At 36.0% G+C, this 25,825-nt stretch overlaps 3 protein-coding genes across 4 annotated transcripts; 1 reads left to right on the top strand and 2 right to left on the bottom strand.

Moving 5' to 3' along the window:
* The first annotated feature begins 3,931 nt into the window (after positions 1 to 3,931).
* Positions 3,932 to 7,638, top strand: LOC107812793 (carotenoid cleavage dioxygenase 8 homolog B, chloroplastic-like). Its single transcript, NM_001325897.1, is given in 6 exon segments — positions 3,932 to 4,222; positions 4,893 to 5,636; positions 5,715 to 5,908; positions 6,886 to 7,075; positions 7,195 to 7,297; positions 7,493 to 7,638. Coding segments are annotated over 6 exon segments (1,668 nt in total).
* A 1,632-nt stretch (positions 7,639 to 9,270) lies between these two features.
* LOC107812795 (putative transcriptional regulatory protein At2g25830) lies at positions 9,271 to 18,597 on the bottom strand. 2 transcript variants are annotated; one of them, XM_075246580.1, is made up of 7 exons: positions 18,362 to 18,597; positions 18,092 to 18,255; positions 16,492 to 16,553; positions 16,146 to 16,302; positions 15,744 to 16,021; positions 14,816 to 14,936; positions 9,271 to 9,856 (listed from the first exon to the last, which is right to left on the bottom strand). In XM_075246580.1, the coding sequence occupies exons 1-7, from the start codon at positions 18,459 to 18,461 to the stop codon at positions 9,761 to 9,763; spliced, it is 978 nt and encodes a 325-aa protein (XP_075102681.1). In that variant the 5' UTR covers positions 18,462 to 18,597; the 3' UTR covers positions 9,271 to 9,760. The 2 variants fall into 2 exon arrangements, with proteins under 2 accessions (XP_075102681.1, XP_075102680.1); XM_075246579.1 differs by having other exon boundaries at positions 14,816 to 14,939; positions 18,362 to 18,593.
* Positions 18,598 to 22,462: 3,865 nt separating this feature from the next.
* LOC107812794 (uncharacterized) lies at positions 22,463 to 23,560 on the bottom strand. Its single transcript, XM_016637964.2, has one exon. The coding sequence runs from the start codon at positions 23,558 to 23,560 to the stop codon at positions 22,463 to 22,465; it is 1,098 nt and encodes a 365-aa protein (XP_016493450.2).
* Positions 23,561 to 25,825: the final 2,265 nt, after the last annotated feature.

Raw genomic sequence — 25,825 nt, forward strand, 5'->3', positions numbered from 1 at the left:
ACAGTACGATGGAGACTCGGTGGACTGCGATGCGTAGCCTGGAATGCAGCTCATATAAAGTCCCCTCAACAGGTGCGCCTACGCGCCAAGATGATCACCAAACGAACCTGACAGATCCTGCACATTTAGTGCAGAAGTGCAACATGAATACGTAAATCAACGCGTATCCAGTAAGTATCTAGCCTAAGTCCGGAGAAGTAGTGACGAGGGGTCGACATCGACACTTACTAGAGGTCCAATAAAGCAATATAATAAATCATACGCAGATATGAAGCACACATCAATAATGGGGTAAATCTGTAAGTTACATAATTTTCCAAATATTTCTTTAAAGTATGAATTTCTCAATCTTGTATTCTACCTTAACAACTCAGAAAATGTAAAGTGCCAATATCAAATGAATAAGGAATACCATATAAAATGTCGGGCATCAGTGGAAAGATAATCTCGTGAATGTTCGGACTACCAGCGATATAATGCACGATTATGCCAAGATCGTTCGGCCTGATCCAGAATAATGTGTACACTGCCGAGGGTCGAACAGCACGAATCATAGATGCATCTATTATATTGCCGAGGCGTTCGGCCCGCTCCACAAGAAAGGAAGTATCGAATTACAAGACACGTGCTTACAATACAGTACATGAGCACAACGTGAATATAATCTTTACCGTTTCTCAAATCACTAGCCAATAACTCAAGGTGAAAAGACTCGGCCTAATATACATATATTTATTTCTAAATTAATTTCAATTATAAGTTCAAGTAATTAAGCCAACAGCATGAGTTCCAATAATTCAAATATTACATGATAAGGTCCTAAGTCTACCCGGACATAAACATGCTTTAGCTACGTACGGACTATCGTCACCTCGTGTGTACGTAACACTCACAACTAGTATCACATAGCAATTACATCACCAGGGGGTAGTTTTCCCCTCACAAGGTTAGATTGGAGACTTACCTCGCTCCGAAATTCCATAACTGGCTCTAACGTCTCTCTAACTTCTCGACTCAAAGCCAAACGATCTGAAACTAGTCAAACAATGTGTAATTCAATCAAAATATACTCCAATGCTTATAATTAATCAACTTATAACAATTCTCAACTCCACTCAAAAAGTTAATAAAGTCAATCCTCAGGCCCACGTGCCCGAATTCCAAAAATATTCGAAGATAAACTTTACCCATAACACCACGAACTCAAATATATAATTTATTCCAATTTCCATGTCCAATTTTGTGGTCAAATTCCAAAATTACCAATTTCTAGGTTTTCTACCAAAATCTCAAATTTCTACAAATTTTCATATTCAAATCCGCATATAAATCATGTATTTAACTCACAATATGTGAGAATTACTTATCTTGACATAGATGATGAAAACCTCCACTTGAAGCTCTCCAAAAATCACCCAAACCAAGAGAGAATGAAAGAAAATGGGTCAAATCCCGTATAAAAACCCAATTCTGCCCAGCGCTTCCTCGCACCTGCGGAATAGTAGCCATTTCTGCGGCCCCGCACCTGCGAAAAATCCATCGCAGGTGCGGCTCCAGCTTAAACCAACAGCCCTCGCTTCTGCGCCCCCAGTAGCGCACCTGCGCTTCCGCTTCTGCGGGCCTCAAGCGCTTCTGCGCTCGCGCACCTGCGCGACCATGTTCGCTTCTGTGGCCCACACCTTCTTGGCCAACCTCCGCTTCTGCGCTCCAGTGGTCGCATCTGCGTGATGCGACCACGCAGGTGCGGGAATTTATTCGCACCTGCAACCTCTGCCCAGTTCACTTCCAGCTGCTTCTGCGGTTCACTGCCTCACTTCTACGAGGTCACTCATGCGGTGAAGCTTCCGCAAAAGCGGTTGCACCAGCAACCAGAATTCTCTAGCTTTTCTTTAAGTCCAAAATCCGATCCGTTAACCATGCGTAATTCACCCGATGCCCCCGGAACCTTGACTAAATATGCCAACGCGTCCCAAAATACATTACGAACTTAGTCAAGGTCTCAAATCATGCCAAACAACATCGAAACTACGAATCGACGATCGAAATCCTTTTTTAAACTTTCAAACATTCAAACTTCGACGTACGCGTCCGAACCATACCAAAATATTCCGGAATAACGCCAAACTTTGCGTACAAGTCACAAATCACGATATGAACCTATTCCAATACTTAGAACCTCAAACGGACATCGATAACACCAAAGTCCACTTCAAATCAAACTTAAGAAATTCTTCCAATTAAAGCTTCTGAAATTAGAATTTTCTTTCCAAATCAACTCCAAATTTTTTGAAATTCAATTATGACCATACGTACAAGTCATAATACCTGAAGTGAAGCTACTCAAGGCCTCAAACCGTCGGACGACGTGCTAGAACTCAAAACGACCGGTCGTTACACTAAGTTTGATGTCATTGTTAAAAAGTTTGTACTTCTAAACTTATCTAATTAATATTTGTAATCGATCTCTAGCTATAGCCTACGGATATAATTGTGCTTATTTAATCGTCTTTATCAAAAGATCAAATCAAAGTGAAAGCTATATCAACACCAACAACAACAATAACATACTCAGTACAGTCTCATAAATGGGGTCTAAAAAAAATAGTGCATGTGCATGTGTTACCCCTACCTCGTGAAGGGAAAGAGACTGTTTCCAATAGATTCTCGGCTTAAGAGAAGTATATAAATAGAAGAAACTACGTAAAGAGAAGCAGTAACCACAACTAGAAAATAAGATAACCGGATCAAAAGGAACAACGGGTAGTATTAGAAATCAAAGAATAGAAAATGCGAGAATACTCTAGTACCACATGTATAGAACGGCAATAAAGATAGGAGAAAAAAAATCTCGCTCGACTACTCACTAATCCACTACCCTAATCATCGACTTTCATCCCCTCCTGTCAAGGGTCATTGTCCCCGGAAAGCTAAAGATATGTCATGTCCTGCTTAATCATCTCACCCCAATACTTTTTCGGCCTACCCCTACCTCTCATTGACCCAACCATAGCCAACATCTCACACCTCATCACCGGGATACCTGCGCATCACCTCGTCACATATACGGACCATCTCAGTCTCGCTTTTCATATCTTATCCACCACAGGGGCTACTCCCACCTTATCCATAATATCTTTTTTCCTAATCATATCTCTCCTAGTATGTCCACACATACATCTCATCATTCTCATCTCCGCTACTTTTATCTTCTGAACATGAGAGATTTTGACTTGCCAATACTTCGCCCCAGACAATATAGTCGATCTAACAACCACACTGTAAAACTTGCCTTTAAGTCTTAGTGGCACGTTTGTATCATATAAGGTGCCGCATGCAAGCCTCCACTTCATATATCCCGCTCCAATACGATGTGTGACATTCTTGCCAATCTCCTTATCAACCCCAAATTGACTTGAACTTCAAATACGGGACACACAACGCTTTTCTTCAGTGGGATGGATACCATTCTATCAAACAAACAGAGAAAGTTGCCGCAAATTCATTGTCTTAAATAAAAATAAACCCCTTTGGCGTAACTTTATTTTTATTTACAAAACTTTGCACGAACCCCATGCTATTTACCAGGTTATATTAAGGAGAAAAATGCAAGGACGGTGAGAAAAAAAGTACAAGGACACGTGCCTTATCATGTGTTCCCGGCTAATATAGGTGCATTACATTTTTGGATTTCTTGAAAATTAGTGGTCCATAAAACCTATATACATAAATATTTAATTAGTTTGTAATCATAATGTAAGCATGTCTTCTAGTGAGAAGGAATTCCACCGATCAAGATTCTAATTAAACTTACCTATAAATCTACGGTTCTAACTTTATATTTCTCACCACTTTCATTGCTCTCTTTTTTTGTTCTACAATTAACGTAGTAGATCATACAGAGTGCTCTAATAATATTATTCTTCACATATCCATGGCTTCTTTTGCTTCTTCATCAACCAAAATTTACTGTAACAAGATCCTTTCTGACATATTTGATCATGGCAAAGATGAACCTTATTTTGGGAAGGTGAAAATCAATGAAAAAGTCAAGAAAAATCTAGCCTTGAAATTGGTTTCAAACGTAGCCAACCAATTGCCCGTGATTGTTCTACCACCAGATGAAGTGGTCAAGAAGGAGAAGAAGCTCGCTGCATGGACTAGCGTTCGCCAAGAAAGATGGGAAGGAGAGCTCGTCGTAGAAGGCGACTTACCACTCTGGCTGGTACGTTGTTCGGTGTATATAAGCTAAATCCTAAATACATGAGTTCTAACGTTTATTGTTTAGTTTCATGCATTTCTTCATTTTGTACGGGATAGTTTTTTTTATTTATTAAGTCGCTTGTTATAAGTTTTTCCAAAAGTTTTGAATAGACATGTTTCTCTCAAGAAAATATGAATCAAGTAGGAGTGATTTACAACTGATTATAAACGAAGAAATATAAATGAAAACAAAGGTTTCTGAACAGTATGAACACTCTGTCAAGAAGCTAAGAATAATTAAATTCTTAGTGATTTTGTGATGATGATCTCATGGTCCTCCTCCACAATATTTTTATTGGTAATTAGCAAATTCCACGTCCAGCAAAGAATATTCTCTTCTTTCAAGATATATAGAGTGTTATAATATCACAGCGACAAGAATATTTAAGATCTGAGAAGATAGAAATAATCAACTTCTTTTCTTTATTTTTTTTCCTTTGAAATTGCTTCCTTAATTTGTCTTAATTGGTAGGTTAATTAGCAGATAAAGCTCGTTCAACATGTCACGTTCCAAGTCCAAATCCCAGCATATAAAATTCTAATTATATACTCATATATTCCTGTCAAAATGAATAAATAAATAAGAGAGGCAAATAAAAATAAAATTAATTTTCATGTTCTTGTCTATGTAGAATGGCACATACCTGAGAAATGGTCCAGGACAATGGCACATAGGGAACTACAATTTCCGGCACCTTTTCGACGGCTACGCCACCTTAGTCCGTCTTCATTTCGAAAACGGACGGCTAATAATGGGTCACAGGCAAATCGAATCGGAGGCATACAAAGCAGCAAAATACAACAACAAAATTTGTTACAGAGAATTTTCCGAAGTACCTAAGCCAGACAATTTCATATCGTACATTGGTGACATGGCCAAATTACTCTCCGGTGCGTCCCTAACCGATAACGCGAACACCGGAGTCGTTAAGCTCGGCGATGGCCGAGTTGTTTGCCTAACGGAGACAATAAAAGGATCAATCGTAATTGATCCGAACACACTTGACACAATAGGGAAATTCGAGTTTAGTGATTCGTTAGGCGGGTTGATACATTCGGCTCATCCAATTGTAACGGAGAGTGAGTTTTGGACGTTGATACCAGATTTGATAAATCCAGGATATTTGGTAGTGAGAATGGAACAAGGAACAAATGAGAGGAATTATATAGGGAGAGTGAGTTGTAGAGGAGGACCAGCAGCAGGATGGGTCCATTCGTTCCCAGTGACGGAACATTATATTATTGTGCCGGAAATGCCACTAAGGTATTGTGCCCAAAATTTATTAAAGGCTGAGCCCACACCACTTTACAAGTTTGAGTGGCACCCTCATTCCAAAGGTTTCATGCATGTTATGTGTAAAGCCAGTGGCAATATTGTAAGTACTCCTCTCACTATATTAGATTGAATATTTTTTTAGATGCTGTTTTTGAAATAGTTTTGGAAATTTCAAAAGGTGGCAAGTGTGGAAGTGCCATTATTTGTGACTTTCCATTTCATAAATGCATACGAGGAGAAAGATGAAGATGGCAGAGTTAGTGCTGTTATTGCAGACTGCTGTGAACATAGCGCCGACACCACCATCCTTGACAAGCTCCGGCTTGAGAATCTCCGGTCATTCAACGGCGAGGATGTCTTGCCCGATGCAAGGTACAATTACACAAACTTGACAAAGGCTTTCAATTTTGTTGTTGATAGCACTTTTAAACCGTCGGCGCTTTTCTATAAAGTTTAACTTTTATAGTGTAAAATAGTATTTATGATATCATATGTAATTTAAATCCAAAATAAATATACGTAAACTGTCCCTTAAAACTTAAAGTTAACAACTTAAAAAATAAAACAGATAACTCGCTACTACATATTTAAACGACGTTATAGTGTAAAATCCTTCACAGTTCACACTATATATTAGCATACGAGTAAATCTTTTTCTATATAGACAAAAGCACAGTATGTCGTCTTCTTGGGTCAAACAAGGAAGAAAAACGTCTTCAAAGTTTAATTTGCATGCATGGATAGCAACCGTTTTGAATTTAAATATTGTGCTAAGTCAAACATCCTAAAATCCAAGAAAGGTCTACGGGAAAGGGAATTTATTTGTTGTTTTCTCATGTACAATCCAAGTACCGTTGATGTCAAGAGGACTATCTTGACTCTTTCCTCTTTAACTCTTTTGAACGGAAGTAAAACTGGACTGTATTGTCCTGTTCTCTGGAGCACAAGTTTTGAAACTTTGAAGATACCTTTTTTTTTTTAATTGCCGTTTTGCACGTCAGTTGTATGTAAATTTTTATACTTTTTATTTATAAAATCAATATGAACCTTATTAGCGAAGATGATTGATGGACATATATCTTAACAATTGAAAACTCGTCAAGAGGTGTGATAGGATAGCTGAAATGGTTCAGACTCGAGTCTTGAATATGAAAAAGCCTTTTGGTAGGCAGTGTTGTATCACCTTACTGGATCACACGAATCTGAATTAGCCGGACTAATGGAACCAAATACCAGCAGGATGGCTGTCCAAAAGAAGAAGAAAACATCAAAAACAATATAATTGACAAATCATTACTGTGTTTCCAATTGCACCAGGGGTGTTCTTGACTAATGGTGTTTGTTGACAGGGTTGGGAGATTTAGAATCCCATTAGATGGGAGTCCATATGGAGAGTTAGAAGCAGCATTGAACCCAAATGAACATGGGAGAGGCATGGATATGTGCAGCTTTAATCCTTCTTATTTAGGCAAGAAATATAGATATGCTTATGCTTGTGGTGCTAAGAGGCCTTGTAATTTCCCCAACACTCTTACAAAGGTCACTTCATTCTCTTCTTTTTCCTTAATTTTCTCCACCTAGTAGTGCTTACAACTGTTAATTTTTTTATCTATTATTTCAAACGATAACTGATTTTAATGACTCAAAATATTTTGCAGATTGACTTGTTTGAGAAAAAGGCAAAGAATTGGTACGATGAGGGTGCTGTGCCTTCTGAACCATTCTTTGTGCCTCGACCTGGTGCAACCGAGGAAGACGACGGTAATTATTTTATCAATACATCTATTTATAATAAACCCAAACCCAATGTGGTTCAGCATATTTTCCTGGATCCCACAGCTTTGTGAAAGTGAATACCGTAGTCTAAGCCTAATAAAACGAAACAAAAAACAACAGAACAGGCAATTGAATTGCAACATATATATTAACAAGGTGTAATATTCTGGAAATATGCAGGAGTTGTAATCTCAATGATCAGTGACAAAAATGGAGAAGGTTATGCTCTAATATTGGACGGATCCACATTTGAAGAAATTGCACGAGCAAAGTTTCCTTATGGTCTTCCCTATGGACTGCATGGTTGTTGGGTTCCAAAGAAATAGAACCACCCCCCACATCCTAGACAGTGTTATATGATAGCCAAATACACCTTACAAGTCATATAATAAGATATTACATTTTCCAGCTCTTGAATAGCTAATGTAGTACTTTGTGCATATTAATGATACATGAGTACTATGATTGCATATATATATTCTCTGCAATGATCATTTATCAGTAATACACATATGAACCTTTAATTAAGACATCAAGATTCAATAAGGAAAGGAAAAGTCTTTACTGTCTCTTTTGAAATTGAGGATTTGTAATCACTTCTGTCATTTTATCAATTCAAACTAACATCATAATCCACTAAGCCAGCATCGGTTCAAGTTGTTTTCCATATCGAAGTAATAAAAGTTGAATTTCATAACAGAAAGTGGTCTTTTTTATAAAACACAAAAGTTTGGGGCAATTATTGAAATTTTTTTAAAAACCAAACGACAATATTTTGGGCCAAAAATAGCTCTTGAGCTGGTTTTGGGATTTGGAAAATTGCCAAAATATGGATAAAATCTATAAACAAGCATGTATTTGCCAAAACAAATTTGAAAAAAATTCAGCAAAATCTATGGCCAAACGGGTGCTTAGGGTGTGTTTGGCATGAAGGCGGAAAATGTTTTTCCAATTTTCCCATGTTTGATTTTCCTCGTGAACTAGCTCATTTTCCTCCAATTGAAGGAAAATATTTTCCCTATCAAGAGGGGAAAATATTTTCCAAAATTTCTTTTCAACCTTTCCCACCATATTCTCCGCCCCCACCAACGCCCTCTCCCATCAAACCCACCCACCCACCAACCTCATCCTAAATAGAAATATTATTAAGAGAACTTTCTTTTCATGTTATAGATAGAATACTTTCTTTTTCATTTCAACAAAATGAATATTTTCTTTTCATGATATAGAAAAAGTGTTTTATATCATTTCAACAAAACGAATACTTTCTTTTTATGATGTAGAAAAAGTATTTTGAGTATTTATGTAGAAAAAATATTTTCTTTCATTTCAACAAAATGAGTACTTTCTTTTCATGTTATAGAAAGAGTAGTTTCTTTTTCAACAACAAAAAAAAGTATTATCTTTTTAGTTATGTAGCTCAAATTTCAATGATATTCTTGTGTGAAAAAGTAAAGCAGCACATTAGTTCCTTTGGGTTTGTGTGAATTTCAAAAGAATAATTAAATTTTTGAATAAAAAATAGAGTCCTGAAAACGTTGGGTATTGGGGGGAGGGGTTGAGGAGAGTAGCATAAAAAAAATTTTTCTTACTCTCTAACCAAACACTAGAAAATATTTTCCGGAAAAATATTTTTACTCACCAACCAAACAAGAGAAAATAAGTGATAAAACCACTCATTTTTCAGGAAATTCCTACCAAACAACCCCTAATGCACTAAACCAGAAGCTTCAATACTCATTTCAAATACATATATGAGATCTAATAAGAACCTCCATCTCTAGAAACAAATCTCTAAAGGGGTATTCTGTAACACAGGAATCAAATGTTAATAAAATACTTCTGCAGCAGAAATTGGAAAATTGGATATTAACTAAAACATAGCAAGGATCAGGTTAGTCTTTCTCACAATCAAGGTAAAGAACAAGAAATTTGATAGATCCAATTCAAGTAAAACATAATACAAATATCTCTTCAACTCAGTTCTTACTTTCAGTTGCTCAAGCTAAAGAATTTACAGTGAGATTTATCATACTGATAAAGAGAGAGCTACAGAATATTATTGGCAATGACTTCAAACTTCAGATGATCTCTTTCAAGGGACAGTTGTAACATGGTGAAGCACATCCATTTTACAGATAAAAGGAATAAAGGGGGAACAAAAACGGTAACATAATTTTGGGTTAACATGTATAAAAAATGGAATCTACGGATCCGTTCTATCATTTAAAAGATCAAACCCTATGAGAAATTCGGGCCAAACCATGATATGAGTTCCTGAGTTGAGAAAATCGGCATATTCTTTGTGGAAGTAAGACAGATAGGGTGCCAGGCTTAGATTTGCTTGTGACTCCAGGATTCTACAGTTGCGAATATATGTTGCTACCACTCTGCAACAGCCTCAACAACCAGTTGTTAGGCGCAGCCACTGTTAAGTGGCAAAATAAGCTAATACTTTTGTTCTGTATACACAGCATCAACATCATCAAGTTCAAGTAATTTGGACATGAGTTCTTTGTTCAAGTCCATAGCCTCATCATCTACCTGCAGCCGAAAACCAAAGTAATAACTACAACAAGCAGAAATATCGACTGTTATAATTGAAAACATAAAGTTCAGCGTTTAACATAAATGATAGTTGAAGCACTTGAACTGCATTAATTCAAACCGAAAATCCAAGTTGCAGATAAAAGGTCCAAGTAGTAAGACCTTCTAAGAAGCTAAATCAGATCATATTAGAGATTTTGTAAGATAACAGAAAAAAGAATGAACTACTCTATTCTTATACCCCATGTATAGCTGATCAACCGCTTGCACAAACGCGATCGGTCTCAAATGGTGAAAACCAGCCAAGCCGACCCAAATACTTCATGGGCTAAGGCTGGCTCGAGTAAATCACTCAAGACTTACCGGCTACCTATGTTGGTGGGAGGTGGTAGTTACCAAGTAGAACAGTCGAGGTGCATACAAGCTGGCCCGAACACTACCGTTGTAAAAAAAGAAATCAGTCCAGACTCGAGTTAGGAGCTCAAGCTCAGCTAGCACATATTAGAAGGAGCATTTGGATCGCTCAATCAAGCTCGAAAAGGATGAAACTTCAGAATGCAACTATCGCCCCCACCAACTCCAAAGATCCATACCATAAACAAATGTTTAAAAATTAAGAATGGCAAAGCTCCTAAAAATAACAATACACAATTGAATTTCAGATAGCAAAGCAACAATCAGAGAAGCAACGGCTAAAGAAATAGTGAGAAGGGAAAATGGAGACAGATGAACCGGAAGCAGATTCAAAGAGGCAAAATGCTGATCGGTGCAGCTGGTGTTGTTCAGCAACAGCACCAGCAGTGTAGCCTGTTAAAGTTAAGCAAACATGAGGTGCTTTGTTTTGATTCGAGAAAGAGGGAGAGAGAGGATTGGGGGGGGAGGGGATGTCACTCTACAGATTAGTTGAGCTGGGCAAAGAGATTTCTTCTTTACATTTATGATTTTTCTTTTTCAGGTAGATAGTATTAGAAATTTGTAAGAGGCAACAGACATATACTACGACACACATTTTAGTCGTTCAGTTTTCTCTAATTGTTACGTAATAAAGTTTGACGTGGTTCCCATCTACTTCGTCATAAGCCAGCACCTCAAACTCCACCAACAGATGGTGCATTTTTTGTCTAAAACCATGCAATGATAAGTTGGATAATCCATAATGCGAAAAAACTTGTTTCCGAGTTCAAAAAGTACCCATTAACAAAGGTAGGGTCATATAAGACCGAAAGCACCATCAGAAATGCCCTTCCCTATTAATACCTTCAATTGTCAAGGTTACACACCTATAGGCTTGTGCATATGTAAGACATGATAAAACCATCTCAAGCAACCTTCGGTCATTCTATCCTCTGTATATGCTACTTGCACGTTCTGGAAGATGTGATTATTTCTGATCGTATCTAATAATGTATGACCGCATCCATCTTACCATATGCATTTCTGTGACACTCATCTTGTGCATATGTAGGACTTTAGAAGCCTAACATTCATTTCCATATAACTTTGCTAGTCTTACAACCATTCTATAAAACTTGTATTTCACTTTGCCAGGTATCCCCATATCACATAACACTCTGATAGCACTTCTCCAGCTCAACTCATATTTTAATTCAATTGTGCTACATCTTCATCTATCATATCATTCTCTCGGGACATCGAGTTTAGATATCTGAATTGTTTGCATAAAGACATAACAAACCATCTAATCTCACCTAAACTTCTCTCTTATACTGGCTAAACTGGCACTATATATATTATGTCTTACTTCTACTTATCTTAAAACTCTTACTATCCAAAGTGATTCTCTATGGTTCAAACTTTTGATCGGCACCGTTGTTAGTTTCGTCAATTAACATAACATCGTCTGCAAATAATACATACCATGAGAATTACGTCTTGTATATTGTTGGTTTGGTCTTCCATAACTAGAGTAAACAAGTAGGTACTCAATGCAATCGATGGTGTAAGCTCACATTTATCAGAAACTCTTTGTATCTCTAGCATTCGTTCTAACACATTTGTGATGGCTCCTTCGCATATCACCTTTTCAGCGCATATATACATTGGATCTGATTGCTTTCTTTCCGATATCCATCAAAGGATTTTTCTTAGCACTCTATCATACACCTTCTGTAGGTTAAAGAATATTTTACATAGATCCCTCTTCCTCTCCCTATAAATTTTCATCTATCTTCTATGCAAAAATCCACATTGGTTCACTGTAACTCTTGTAATTTCTCTATGTCTATGCTCTATCATTCTTTCCCAAAGTTCCACTGTATGACTCATAAGTTTATTGCCACAATGTTTGTACAACTTTAAATATCTCCTCTATTCTTTACATTGGAATCATGGTATCCTCTATTCTTTACATTGGAATCATGGTATTCTTTCTCCACTCATTTACCATCTTTCAACTCTTTAAAACAACGTTGAATAGTTTGGTAAGACGTACTACTCCAACCATTCCAACAATGTTTTTATAAAGGCGAAATACATAAACGACCCCTTTAAGCTGTCCTCAACGATCAGATGGACACCTCAATTGACCCCTTTACTATTTAGACACTTCAAATGGCTATTAAGTATATCAAGTAAACACCCGAGTGGAGCAGAACATATGCGTGAGTTACACTTGCCAATGATGTGTCAAATAAATCAATTAAAGAATGACACGTGTAATTTATAATTAAAATATTTGACACGTGTAATTAACAAGAAAAAAAGACATTTCCCTTAGTTTCAATTAAAGCTCGACGACGTCATCTTCTGGAAAAAGAAGAGTCCTAATATTGGATAAACTCGAGGTTATCAACTTCCATCATCTTCAATACAAGATTCAAGCTTTAACAAAGTCCTTATTCTGCCACCATGATTCCTCTACCTTAATGGTGTGAAATTTGATTTATCCAATTAATTATTACGGTAATGCTTATGATTGATTCTATAAGCAATTGTGACAGTATATATTGGAAGAAATTGTGTGCTTATTTTATGTTTTTCCCATTTACTGTAATTTGAAAGAAACTTTTTAATTGTTCTTGTTTTTCATCAATGGTGAAAACTTGAAGAAGAAGAAGTATGAAGATGAAGGTAAGTGGGGTCATTATAAAATGAGGTTAATTTAAAAAGAAAAAAGACAAAAAACTTAATTTTGAGGGTTTCACGCGCCCAGACGTGAATAAAAAGCACACACTTTGCCATGTCATCGTGAGGGGTTCATGAGTCACACTTTAGCCGAGAAGAGGTGCTTGTCTGGTCATTAGCATAATTGAGGTGTCAATCTGATCGTTGAGGACAACTTTAAAGGGCCGTTTATGTATTTCGCCTTTTATAAAAGTGAAAAGCACAAAAAGAAAAGGTACGTGCGGAATGAAGCAAAAAGGGATAAGTGAAAAGTGCACGCTTCTCTGAAGTGAAGCGCAAAGTCTACCAATAATAAAAACTTATGAACATACTTGGAACTTGTGCTTATGATAATCGTATTGCAAGAAAACTAATAATTTTAGCATTTGATATACCATAATGACGATATTAGTCTAACTCAAAAGTAAGCATGATAAAATATATCTTTTCAACAAGGCCATTAAAAGATAACTTCCGTCAAAAAAATAATTTTCTTATTTTCAATTAAACAACCATAATAAGAACTAATTTGCAACATACAAATCCATATTTGATTACTTTAGTAACTGTACTAAGAGGCCAGTAGAGAGAAGCAAAAGCGAAGCCTAAAATAAAAAGTAGAAGAGCAAGAAGACTCACATATTCGAAGAAAAAAAAAAAGAATCATTAGTTTGAAAAAACAAAAACAAAAACAAAACAAAAGGCAACTAAGAAAAACAGATTGCTTTTTAAAAAAAAAAAAAAGCACAAGTAGAAAATAGCCGTTATAAACTCGAGAAGAATAAGAGAAAGACAACAACAAAGAGGGCATTAGAGCCTGTGTGGAGATCAGTCCTAGTACTCAAAACTGCAAAAGAACATCAATCCCTTCGCCCCACCCTCTCATTTATTTTCTCATCTTTTAAAATGATATTCAAAGAATCGATTGTTTCTCACTGGATGACTTCACACCTCATTTTCTACTATGTCCCAAATTTTATTATTTCATGCATGACAGTTTTTAATTTAATAACGATGCAATGGCTTTTAAAAGAAGCAATCACAAAAGGAACTTCTAAACCTTCATAAAATTCCATCTAGACCACAGGCTTTTCTAAAAATCCATATATTTTCATGGAATTCTATACATTTGCAGGACTAATACCGGTGTAGCTAAACTCTAAAGTTTCTATTTTGTACATGTGCGGAGATTTATACAACTATCCTTGTGATTGGTGTTGAATCCACAAGATTCCTCACTTTGATCATGAAAATAGATAAGCGGATTGAACTTGAGGAAATATATAGCCCTTATGGCTATGTGCATGCATAATCATAAAATTGACATTCAAACAGCCATGTCTACAAAGTAAACATGCATCCAACAGTAATTATTAGAAACCCTTTCACTATACAAATCAAGACTATGGAGAATTAAGCAATGCCACTTCCACTAATTGGTTGAATAAATGAACTGTATATCAAATCATATCGAAACAGCTCAACTGATACTTCTTCTTGGATAAGCAAAAAATTGATCTTGGAAGGTTGAAATTTGAATGTTTAATATTACATTCATGAGATTTTAGATATTCTTCTGTTTTTCAATAAACAATAGCCTTTTAAAGATTTGAGTAATCAGAAACAGAAAGCGAAATGCTATGCAGATCTCTTATAGCCACACGCTGCATAAACTCATGGACCATTTCTATGATTGTACTTACAAAAGGTCAACTATTCACACATCAGTTATTAAATTCCTTTTGTAAAATTTCATGGTTAAAACAGTATTTCCCTCTCAAAAGACTAACAAGAGCTACTAAATTAGACGAATTAAATGTTATACTTACGGACCTCAATTGGAGTTATAGGAAGTAGCTCAGATCCGTTGTCAGGTTCAAATTTTATTCCTTCCTCTTGTAGCTTTGATAATATCACTGGATAGTTATCCGCTGAAGACACGACTTTGTAAACCCTACTAAAGTCAAAAAGAAAACAAATAGTCAAATGCAGTGATATTAGTCCATCCAGTGTGACATTAGTTCATCCTCAAACAAGAGAGGGTTGCGCTAGTGGTGAGACTCCTCCACTTGCAAAATCTAGGTCCATTTCCATGAAAGGAAAGAGCAGTAGAGTATATTGTTTTCGATTGCAAGTCTTGCATTTCTGATTTATAAAGCTTTTCGGTTAAAAGCATCATCTGTTTTGCAGTTACTGGTACAATGATTTACTGTCACAGAAAACATTGCATCATGAAGTATGCTAAAGTCAGTGTCTCAATCAAAAAAGGAAAGAATCCAGAGCTCAACTGGTTTCTCTCTTTAAAGAAACAACACAATAAATCTGAAATTGGCCCAAAAGTCTATTTCAGCTAAATCCTTGCACATTTTCCAAATTGACTCACATTTCTTACCTTTTCAGCTAAAGCATTATTTCTACTGCAATTGAAGGAGATTATTTGATTTTTTGATTCAAATGTTTTCTCCATGACATTGTGCTATATATTTTTTATATGTAAATAAAATAATTTTGCAATATCAGGAAAAATACCTTTTTGGTTCTGGATATTGTCCTAAAAAATATCAAGAAAACCTTGAAACTAACAAAATAAATTCCGGATAGGTTATATGATGAATGAGGCTGAATAAACTTTATCAATTATTGATCTACAAATAATTGAAGTAGAGCAGCTGTTCTGTCCCTTAAATTACAAATTACTTTGTTCACGAGATATTGCCTAAGAGAAGCCTTAATGAAGATACAAAGGCAAAGAATTATGAACCTTTCAGATGAATTTGCTTCTGTATCATAGTCATCCATTGAAGGTTCAATTATATCTTCAGCCCCAGCATCTAAAGCAATTGTTAGGAGCTGGTCCCGGTCGACATCAGTGACTTTTACATTAGCAACCCGAGCACGTCGGAACTTGAACATAATGGATCCTGAATCTGCCATCTTCCCACCACAGTCCTTCACCACCTCTCGAACTGCTGCCACTGACCTGTTTACTTTATCTGTTAAGACCTCAACGATGATACCAACTCCACCATAACCATATACCTGGGTATAGAGCAAGGGTTAAAAGTTCATTGAATTGCAATAATCAAGAGTAGCAAAAAGGTAAATGTGTAAACATGGTTGATAATTAGATAACAAATGCATGCAAGTTTAAATGTCTCAACACCTCATAGATCTTCTCCATAAATGCTTCCTGTCCCTTTTCTGAAGCTCTTTTTATATTGCGCTCAACAATGTCTTTGGGTATATCAAGCTCCTTAACTTTCTCGATCAGAGCAGCGAGAGCTGTATTAGATATTGGACTGGGACCACCTTTCTTAACCCTGGTCATTCAGGAAACAGTACTCATTTCCACCAGTTAATCATAACAGTCACAGAAACAGACGTCAGGACATTTGGTTCATGCTCGCATCAAAATAATGCTCAAAAGTTCCATTTGGAGAAGAAAGGAATCTTCCATTCATTTCAAGCTTGATTTAGAAGAAAAACTATTTGTCTGTTGCATAACTTACGCAGAAACAACTTCCTTCCCAATTTTTGAGTACAACTTTGCCTTCTTAAGATCCTGGGCAGTCTGCACATAAAAACCATTGACTTAAACCAACATACATAACACTAGAACTGTGCTAACTCCAAACACTGTTGCTGGACAATCATGTGAATTATAAAGATAAAATACACTACATCGTTTACACATAAATATTGGCTACTTAGTCCGTTGTTGGGACTATCTATCCTCACGATTCACGAAACACATCAACTTTTCTACTACTATAGTCAAATAAGGTCAAAATGCATCACAGAGAGACCTCAAAGTCACACAAACAAACATTTCCTAGAATGCTGACACAACATAACAATGGAATCACAATGCCTAAACAGTACTAGCCACTTAATATTCTACATATTAAAAAAAAAAAAATTACATAGTTACATATAGAATTAGATGTTTTGATGGCATTTCAACTTCCAACTGTAACCTTAAGTCTAAATGTTTGATGAGTCGTTTCAGCTGGAGTAACCTTTCCCCTGTAAATGACATTATTCCCCTCTTAGATTTCATTAGCTCTCTCTCAATGGTTTAGTAGCCATTCCCTTTTGCTCTTGGTTAACTCCCTGCTCTAGAATGGTTTTTTGTATCAAGAGTTAACCAAGTTTTCTATTGTAACCTTTTGTATCCTTTTTGATGCCTATAATGCAATACCTTAATTCATCAAAAAGAATATAGAATTAGGAATGAGGTTATTCGCGACAAGGTGGGTGTGGCTCCAATTGAGGACAAGATGCGGGAAGCGAGGCTTAGGTGATTCAGACATGTGAGTAGGAGAAGCACAGACGCCCCGGTGAGCAGGTGTGAGAGGTTGACATTGGAGGGCCTAAGGAGAGGTAGAGGTAGGCCGAAGAAGAAGTGGAGAGAGGTGATTAGATAAGACATGGCGCAGCTTCAGCTGACTGAGGAAGGTGTGGAGGTCGAGAATTAGGGTAGTAGGGTAGGTGGTCTAGATTATTCATACTGGTAGTATTAATACGTACTCTCGTATTCTGTTGGTATTAGGTTTCTATGACTACTTGTCGTTTCTTTCATTTTGGTCATCTTAATATCTTGTTGTTTTTTTATGCTGCTTTTATATGGCTTCTCGGTGTTGTTCCTTCTTGTCTGTCTTTTCATTATTGTGGTGCTTATGCTTTCCTGATCTGAGGGTCTATTGGAAACAACCTCTCATTATTGTTCTTTATACCCCACTGTGTGGGATTATACCGGATATGTTGTTGTTGTATGGCTACATATTTTTTTCCTTATAAAAAAAAAATATTCTACATAGATTTACCAAATTCTCAGCGTATAAATTTCTGAGCACCTTAAAGATAAGATAGCCCCAGAAGGTTACATCTTTCATTAATAAATCATTTTTCTTTGGCAAATGAAATCAAGTCCATCGGAGAAAGATTCAAATTTGAGTTAATTTCTGTAAATCCCAAATCATTTAGATTAGACAGAGGTAACATTATTTGAATCAAAGAATTAATAAGCACAAAAAGATGTCCTTTTTTTACTAATAGAAAAAGAAAATTAGAACTATATGATTTACACGAAAATAGCAAGAGAAATACCTTTCTGCCAGCAATTTTGCTGGAGCGTCTGCCCATACAGAGAGGAGAAAAAGTCCAAATCTTTCTGACTGAATTGCAAGATTGAAGTTCCAAAGGCAAGACCCATTTGTCAGAAGATGAATAACATGAAGAAGAAGAAATTTTCCCACTTAATAATAAAGCACCTGCAAGAAAATAATCAAATATTAGCTCATTCAAACAGAAATAAAACCCAAATCAATAAAAGCTACACAGATTTTATTTTTGCTAATATATAGGAGGAGTATATACTTTTGAGAGTGCAAGAATGGTGGGGTTTAAGAAAAACCCCATTTGAGAATCTGTAGAGCAATGAACTAAATGCTCGAACTGAAGATGATGAATACGCCATTTTTTTTCTTTTGTTAATACAATTTTCGTCTCTGAGATTCTTATTTTTGTGATGAGATTTTCAGTGGACACATCAACTCCTAATCAATCAAGATACGAGGATGCTGCAAAGGTTTTTTTCTTGAATAACCAGGCACAAAAAAGAGTTATTTTATGTAAGCAGTCGTGTTAACCCCTAGAGTTTGTGAAATTACACATTCCCACCTGGCAAAAAAATCTTACTTTGGCCAGTGGTTAAGAGGAACAAAATTTTACCACTTTAATTGATTTTTTTGCTTCTTTTTTTTGTCCATAATATTTAATTTTTTAAATATCAAGAAGGAATTAACTTTTTTTTTTCAAAATTACCTTTGGAGTAAAGAGCCTAGGAGTATTTATTTTGTTTTCAATAAACAAATTAAGGTTAATATGATCAATTTTATTGTTAATTAATGTTAAAAGTTAAATCCTTAATACGTGTGAAAATAACAAAAAAAATAAATTAAAATGGATCGTAGGGAGTAATTAAAAAAGGAAGTGTAACTGTTTTACTGGATTGGTTTGTATAAAACGATTCTGATTGTTTTAATAAGTTATTATTTAGATGTCTTTTAATTTTGTTAGAAATGTGTGGATTATTAGTTGTAAAAGTCTTTTTTCTCGTGATAATATCATATAAAATTCTTAACCAAGTTAAAGAATAAAGAACCGATAGACAACGCAAACACTAGAGTTTTACTTTTCATCATGGTTGAGTTTATATTTAAATTCCAGTTGATAGTGGCATTCAAATTCATTCAGAACTTTTTTTTCTATTGACAAATTTAAGAAAGGTTTTGAAATCAAGTGCCATTTGAGATGATTGTACTATTTTTCAAATTCACCTATTCTTAAGTGTACACAACCCAATTTTAAAAAAATGATAAACCTATAGTTAACTTTCGAAAATGTTAAGTTTAAAAGAGTTGCCACAAAGGTTTAAAGGTAACCTTTACTTTGTTGGGTGGAGATAGGAGGTGTGTGACCAGCGCTATCAAAGGTACAACAAAACATACCCAATTCGGAAAAGGGCCTAAAATGCCCCTTTACTAGCCCTTCGTTAAAAGTTGGTCTCTATTCTGCCCTTGTCGTCAATAAATGGGCTCGTATATACCCTCCATCACTAACGGGAGACTCATAAAGCCACGTGGAATATATGTGAGGGCAAGTTAGACCTAGTTCGAATTGTACAGGGGCATATATGAGTCAGTTATAATAGTCATTTCTCAAACACTTCACAACTCCATATCAGTTTACTTAGACACATATTTGACAACACCAAACTAATTATCACAGCAAATAAATTAAGTCATAGACACAAATATTCAAATGAACGGCAATGACTTCATTAAATCATAGTACTCAAAGGGGTCGAATCATAGCAAAAGACAACAAAAGACAATGTCGGAATGTTCTAGTAGCTCAAAGGGGTCGAATAGGAGGTTTCGTTGCGGAATTGCTGTCAATTATTTTATGGCATGGACTCCTTTAATGTTAGTGTTATTGTGGCTTAATTGTTGTCTTTTATTATGTAATGAAGCATTATGTTTGTGTATAAGGATTTAATGAAGTCATTGCCGCTCATTTGTTGTGTCTATGACTGAGTTTATTTACTATGATAATTAGTTTGGTGTTGTCAAATAAGTGTCTAAGTAAACTGATATGGAGTTGTGAAGTGTTTGAGAAATGACTATTATAATTGACTCATATATGCCCCTGTACAATTCGAACTAGGTCTAACTTGCCCTCACATATATTCCACGTGTTTTTATAAGTCTCACGTTAGTGATGGAGGGCATATACGAGCCCATTTGTTGACGGCAAGGGCATAATAGAGATCAACTTTTAACGGAGGGCTAGCCTGTCCTATTACATATAGTAAAGGGGCATTTTAGGCCCTTTTCCGTACCCAATATAATCCCACACAGTAGGGTTTGGGAAGAATAGTGTGTAGATAGACCTTACCCCTACCTTATAAAGATAGGGAGATTGTTTCCAAAAAACTCTTGGCTCAGGACAGTGCTATCAAAGGTAAAAAAAAAAAAGGAAAAAAAGCCAAAAGGCCTCTTGAAGCTTTAAGCGCAAAGCAAATAAAAAAATAAAGCGAAATAGAACACGGACGGTAATGAAGAAAGGCACAAACTAAAAGAAAAATTAAAATAAATTTATATATGTAATTCAAGAAAAATAACTATAAGAACAAACAACAATTAGATGGACAAAAGAATTGAAAAAAAAAATATATTTAAGTGAATTAGATCGTTAGTAGTGTAGTCTAAAAGACAATAAGTGATAGCAGAAAGCAACTTGTGTTAACTTGGCTCTGCATCTTGTTGGTGAAACATATTATACTCCTCCATACTTCCACTCTGGTAGCCTGAGCCATATATGATGCAGAATTCATTGGAAAATGCTATTAACCTGGTGGCAAGTTTAACATTTTGAATTCTATAAACTCTGCCAACATGTTGAATACTTGCTACCTCCCACCAGCACAGGTAACGGGTAACTCTGTCAACTATGGTTTAGGCAGATGGAAAGAAATTACCGAGTGATTTTTATCTTGGTTGGGTTGAATCATAGTCTCCAAGGTTTGCACCTACTTTATTGATTGATAGGCCTCATCCTAAGGGTGCTTTCTCACAGTGTTTCAGCATGTTGCCTCCTCTATTGGACCCTATGTGTTGGTATAACCATACAATTCCCAATTCGTACCATCAGAAGAAACTTTTTATGTGTTTGGTTTCCGGTGCATATAAATTTCCCATAATTTCTTTGACCTGTTACACCTAAAAGAAACTTTGCATGTCATCATTCCCATAAGAGGTACATAGCACATGCTTCCTTATTTTAAACTTGAAAGGTTAAGGGCAAAGCAAACTGCTTCTCTTTTCAGACTGGACCAACTACAGGCTCATTTCGGAGTAAACTTCTCAAGAGGCCAACTAATTTATACAAAGTTGCCTGGCCAGTATTCCCAGTACATCCCTCCAAAGTTGTGAAGAGACTCTGTGCAGTAAATGGAGAAATAGCTTGTCGCAGGTGGTTTAATAAACTCCTTACTTAAAAGACTGGCACTCAACCAAACCTCTTTGGAGTTGTTCTCCCAAATATGAGAGAACAGTTAGGTCTAAAATGAACCCAGCGACCACAATATCCGAGAGCTGACTAACAAGGATAAGAGAAAAAGAAGAAGGAGAACTCATGAACAGTTACCCAGACCACAAAGAAGCTTATGAAACATTGAAAAGTAGCGCAGGACGGCATCGTTGCACGTACAATCTTTTCAGGAAAGAGGTTTCAAGATATGCTTTTATTGTGACGTTTGGAAAGTCGGATGATTTGCAGCCCTAAATAGTCTAGTAAAATGGGAAATTTTCCAAAGGTGTACATGATGTCATTCCCCCCGATGTTCCACAAGATGAGCTTCACCAGCTTTCCAACAATTACAGAATATGGAGGATTTGAATTGTGCATTCTGTCATCATCATGCATAACCTCGGATTAACAAGAAACCTATACCGAAGCATGGTTCATAATGCTGCAGAATGGTGATGTTTGTTTCCTTTTTCTACTTAAGAATTACAACTGGTGTTCACAATAGGTTAGCTAAGAGAAAATATAGCAAGCCACAAAGATTCGAAGTGGTCTTACTTTCACCAAAGGCCTTCATTTTTGCTTACTTCCTCTTAAGGAAGAGATTCTTGAATTACCATATCTCCAAAATCTGCTATATGCGTTCTCCAAATTGAAATGTATATGCATAATATTAAGCAGCACATGCCAATAGCACGGTATCCAAGTTCATTAAAAAGTACCCTGCACATTTGTTTTGCTACAAGGAACATTTCAGCTATAAATAATGGGAACTGGGCAGAAATTGCACCTGAAGTAAACAACTGCTTAAGGTATCAGGAAATGAGGGGACCCTGAAAACAGATCAATGCATATCAACTGAGATATTCAACTCTCCCATATCATCTGTTATTTCCAATCTATCCAACAGTGTTCTCTCATTATATTATCCTGCACTTCCAAAGGAACCCACATCCTCAACCTTCTATCAACCACAATGTGTTCTAATGTCTGGCATCCTAGTACCAACTCTTCCAAATCATATCCACTAAGCTTCTCACAACTAGTCAAAACAAGCTCTTTCAATGACCTATGCTTTGTCAAAGCACGAATGCCTTCACCAGTGACAAATTCACAGCCAGTTAAATTAAGAGCATTAAGATTCTTGCAACCTTCAGCTAGAGCAACAACAGTAGCATCAGATACATTAACAAGCCACGACAAGTTCAACCTCTTAAGAATCTCACTCGAAGCAATTGCCTCACCAGCAATATCAGTCACATTCGGTCCACATTCTGCCAAATCCAATTCCTCTAAGCAACGCATTTGCATCAAACTCAATACCCCACGATCCGAAATCCTATCACATTCAGCAAGAATTAGTTTCTTCAAACTAATCCTAAGAGGCCCTTCTGCCAATGATTTCAAGCCCTCATCTGATACTAACCAACAACCCTGTAAATTCAAGCTCTTCAAAGAGCAGCTACCACTTCCAATAACTCTAAGTGAGTCATCACTAACCTTATCACAAAAACCTAATTCTAAAGCTATTAACTTTGGCAAAAAGCTAACAAGAGAAACAACCCCAGCATCTCCAACTCCACTTCTCTTCCTCAAATTAACTGTATTCAAACAAGAACAAATCTTTGCAATAAAACACAAACCATTTTCATCAAAATCGTCCAAGATTAAATTTTCATCCATTTCATCACAAAATCTGTTCTTTTTCTTGAAACAGAGGTTAAGAACTTGGATTCTGGGGCAATTTTCAGCCAAGATTTCAAGATGGGTATTTGTGATATGTTCAGATGATTCAAATTTGAGCAAATTAGGGAATCTTGGAAGGAAATTAAGTACAAGATTGGGTTCAAAAACACGTACGGATGATCGAGTTAAGCCTTCAACTCTGAACCATTGCTTACAAACTTGAGAAATGGACTTTCTATAGGCAGGATCATGAATCCTATTGATTATCAGAGCTAATAAATCATCGCCCACTTTTTCCATTGTCAATTGCAACACAGTACTTGTGGGGGCTATGTTTGTACTTGTATCTTCATTGTTCGATATTTGTACCTGCTCTTTTAGATGAATAAAATTTCCCCCTTTTAATTAGATCATCACATTGTGCTTTGCACCCTCATAATTTTTTAAGTTGCATTTACCTCCCTCGTCAACTTCGTGGCAACTTGCCAAAAGAACATGAAATCTACTAATTCGGAAGAGGGCCAAAAATGTCTTTCAACTATGAGAAATAGAGTAATTTATCCTTATTTGTCTCAAATATATACTTTTACGTTACACCATGATAGGAAATAGAACAAATTTGCACTCTGTTTGAATTTGCAACCGAATATGCCCTTGTTAAGAACGGACTAGCTCATATTTGCTCATCAATACTGGCCGAATTCATTTTTTTCGATTAACTTCTTTATTTTAAGGTCAAAATTTGTATTTAACTTCTATTTTTAAAACAACAAGATAAAAAATAAGAAGAAGGAAAACAAACATATAGAATTTTTTTTCCACAAATACATATCAAATTCAAAAGCAGAGATTCACAAAATATTTTATTTTGCTTAAAAGATAACTATTAAGTTTTCTCTCTCCTAGTTTCTGTCTTTGTGAAGATCAATACTCTTTTGTCTATGCAATTGCAATTATATGTGGATTCTTGAAGATTATTTATTTTCTTATGAAAAAATAATTAGTTTTCTAGAATTGATGTTCTATTTAATTGTTGTTAAATTTTAGGAGAGTAATTAGTTTTCAGTTGTTTTAACCATCTTGGGTATATGTAATTTTTTTGGTTAATTTTTTTTAATAAGTTTTGGGGGTTAAGATTATTGTCCTGCAAGGTAACACTCTATCTTAATTATAAAATAAATTTTAAATGGGCAAAAATAAAAAAATTAGAAGTCCGTTAATTTTGAGGACAAATATGAGCCAGTCCACTCATGATAAGGGCATATTTGGGATCAAGGTCAAGCGAATGACAAATTCTTCTATTTTCTATAATTGAGGGGCAATTTTGAACCAATCCACTAATGATAAAGGCGTGTTTGGGAAAAGTTTTATCCACCCAACTCTTATTCCCAACATTGCTAGTATAACAGTTTATCATACAAAAAAATATGACAGAATATATTTTGTTACCTCTCCCTCTACTTATTATAGAACAGAGGAAATCATCATAGATATTCAAGAGGGTAGTAAGTGAACTTTTCATTATTTTTCTATTCTCTCTCTTTTCTTTCTTGCATCAAGCATTAAGCTAGAGTTAGAAATAAATTTTTGTAGTTGACACTGATATCCTAGAGTATTTTAACATTGTGGCTTTTCAGTCTATTTATTAGTACATACTAAGTTTGTTAGAAGGTGGTTAGTAGGTTAGCTAATTATAGTTATTTTGTTAATCATAGTCACAATGTATAAATAGCGGGATATAGTGTATTGTTTCATTGAATAACAAACAACAACAACAACAACCCAGTAAAATCCCACTAATGGGGTCTGGGGAGGGTAGTGTGTACGCAGACCTTACCCCTACCCCGAAGGAGTAGAGAGGCTGTTTCCGAAAGACCCTCGGCTCAAAAAAATAAAAAGACAAAATGACAAAATGACAAAAAAGAAACAATATTAGTATCACAACAACAATCATAAAATATATAGGAACACCATGAAATCCAGAAGAAAGATGCAAAGCAAAGGGAGACAATATTAGTAAATATTAGTATCACCACAACAATCATAAGAAAAATAGGAACACCATGAAATCTAGAAGAAAGATGCAAAGCAAAAGCAATAGCTAGTAAATAGGACATGCACTGAAAAGCGAAATAGTAAGCCACAACATTGCCAATAGCTATCTTAGACAAAAATCATATATGGCTAGTCCCACAATGGTACGAAGTAAGGCACGACTCAACTACCTCCTAACCTACAACCCTAATACTCGACCTCCACATCTTCCTATCAAATGTCATGTCCTCGGAAATCTGGAGCCTCGCCATATCCTGCCTGATCACCTCTCCCCAATACTTTTTAGGTCGCCCTCTACCTCTTCTCGTGCCATCCACAACCAGTTGCTCATACCTCCGTACCGGAGCATCTGGGCTTCTCTTCTGAACATGTCCGAACCATCTAAGCCTCGCTTCCCGCATCTTGTCATCAATGGGAGCCACATGCACCTTCTCCCTGATATCATCATTCATAATCTTATCTATCCTAGTGTGCCCGCACATCCACCACAACATCCTCATTTCTGCCACT

Source organism: Nicotiana tabacum, chromosome 23, assembly GCF_000715075.1.
Source record: "Nicotiana tabacum cultivar K326 chromosome 23, ASM71507v2, whole genome shotgun sequence".
NCBI lineage: Eukaryota > Viridiplantae > Streptophyta > Magnoliopsida > Solanales > Solanaceae > Nicotiana > Nicotiana tabacum.

What these genes read in the sequence shown, in the direction of transcription:
- LOC107812794 (XM_016637964.2), bottom strand. Translation starts at nt 23,560, where the DNA reads ATGGAAAAAGTGGGCGATGATTTATTAGCTCTGATAATCAATAGGATT.
- LOC107812795 (XM_075246579.1), bottom strand. Translation starts at nt 18,461, where the DNA reads ATGGCGTATTCATCATCTTCAGTTCGAGCATTTAGTTCATTGCTCTAC. An exon ending in CCATTCTTGCACTCTCAAAA is followed by an intron (nt 18,256 to 18,361) that starts GTATATACTCCT and finishes ATTTTCTTGCAG; the next exon opens with GTGCTTTATTATTAAGTGGG. An exon ending in TTATGGAGAAGATCTATGAG is followed by an intron (nt 16,022 to 16,145) that starts GTGTTGAGACAT and finishes CTCTATACCCAG; the next exon opens with GTATATGGTTATGGTGGAGT.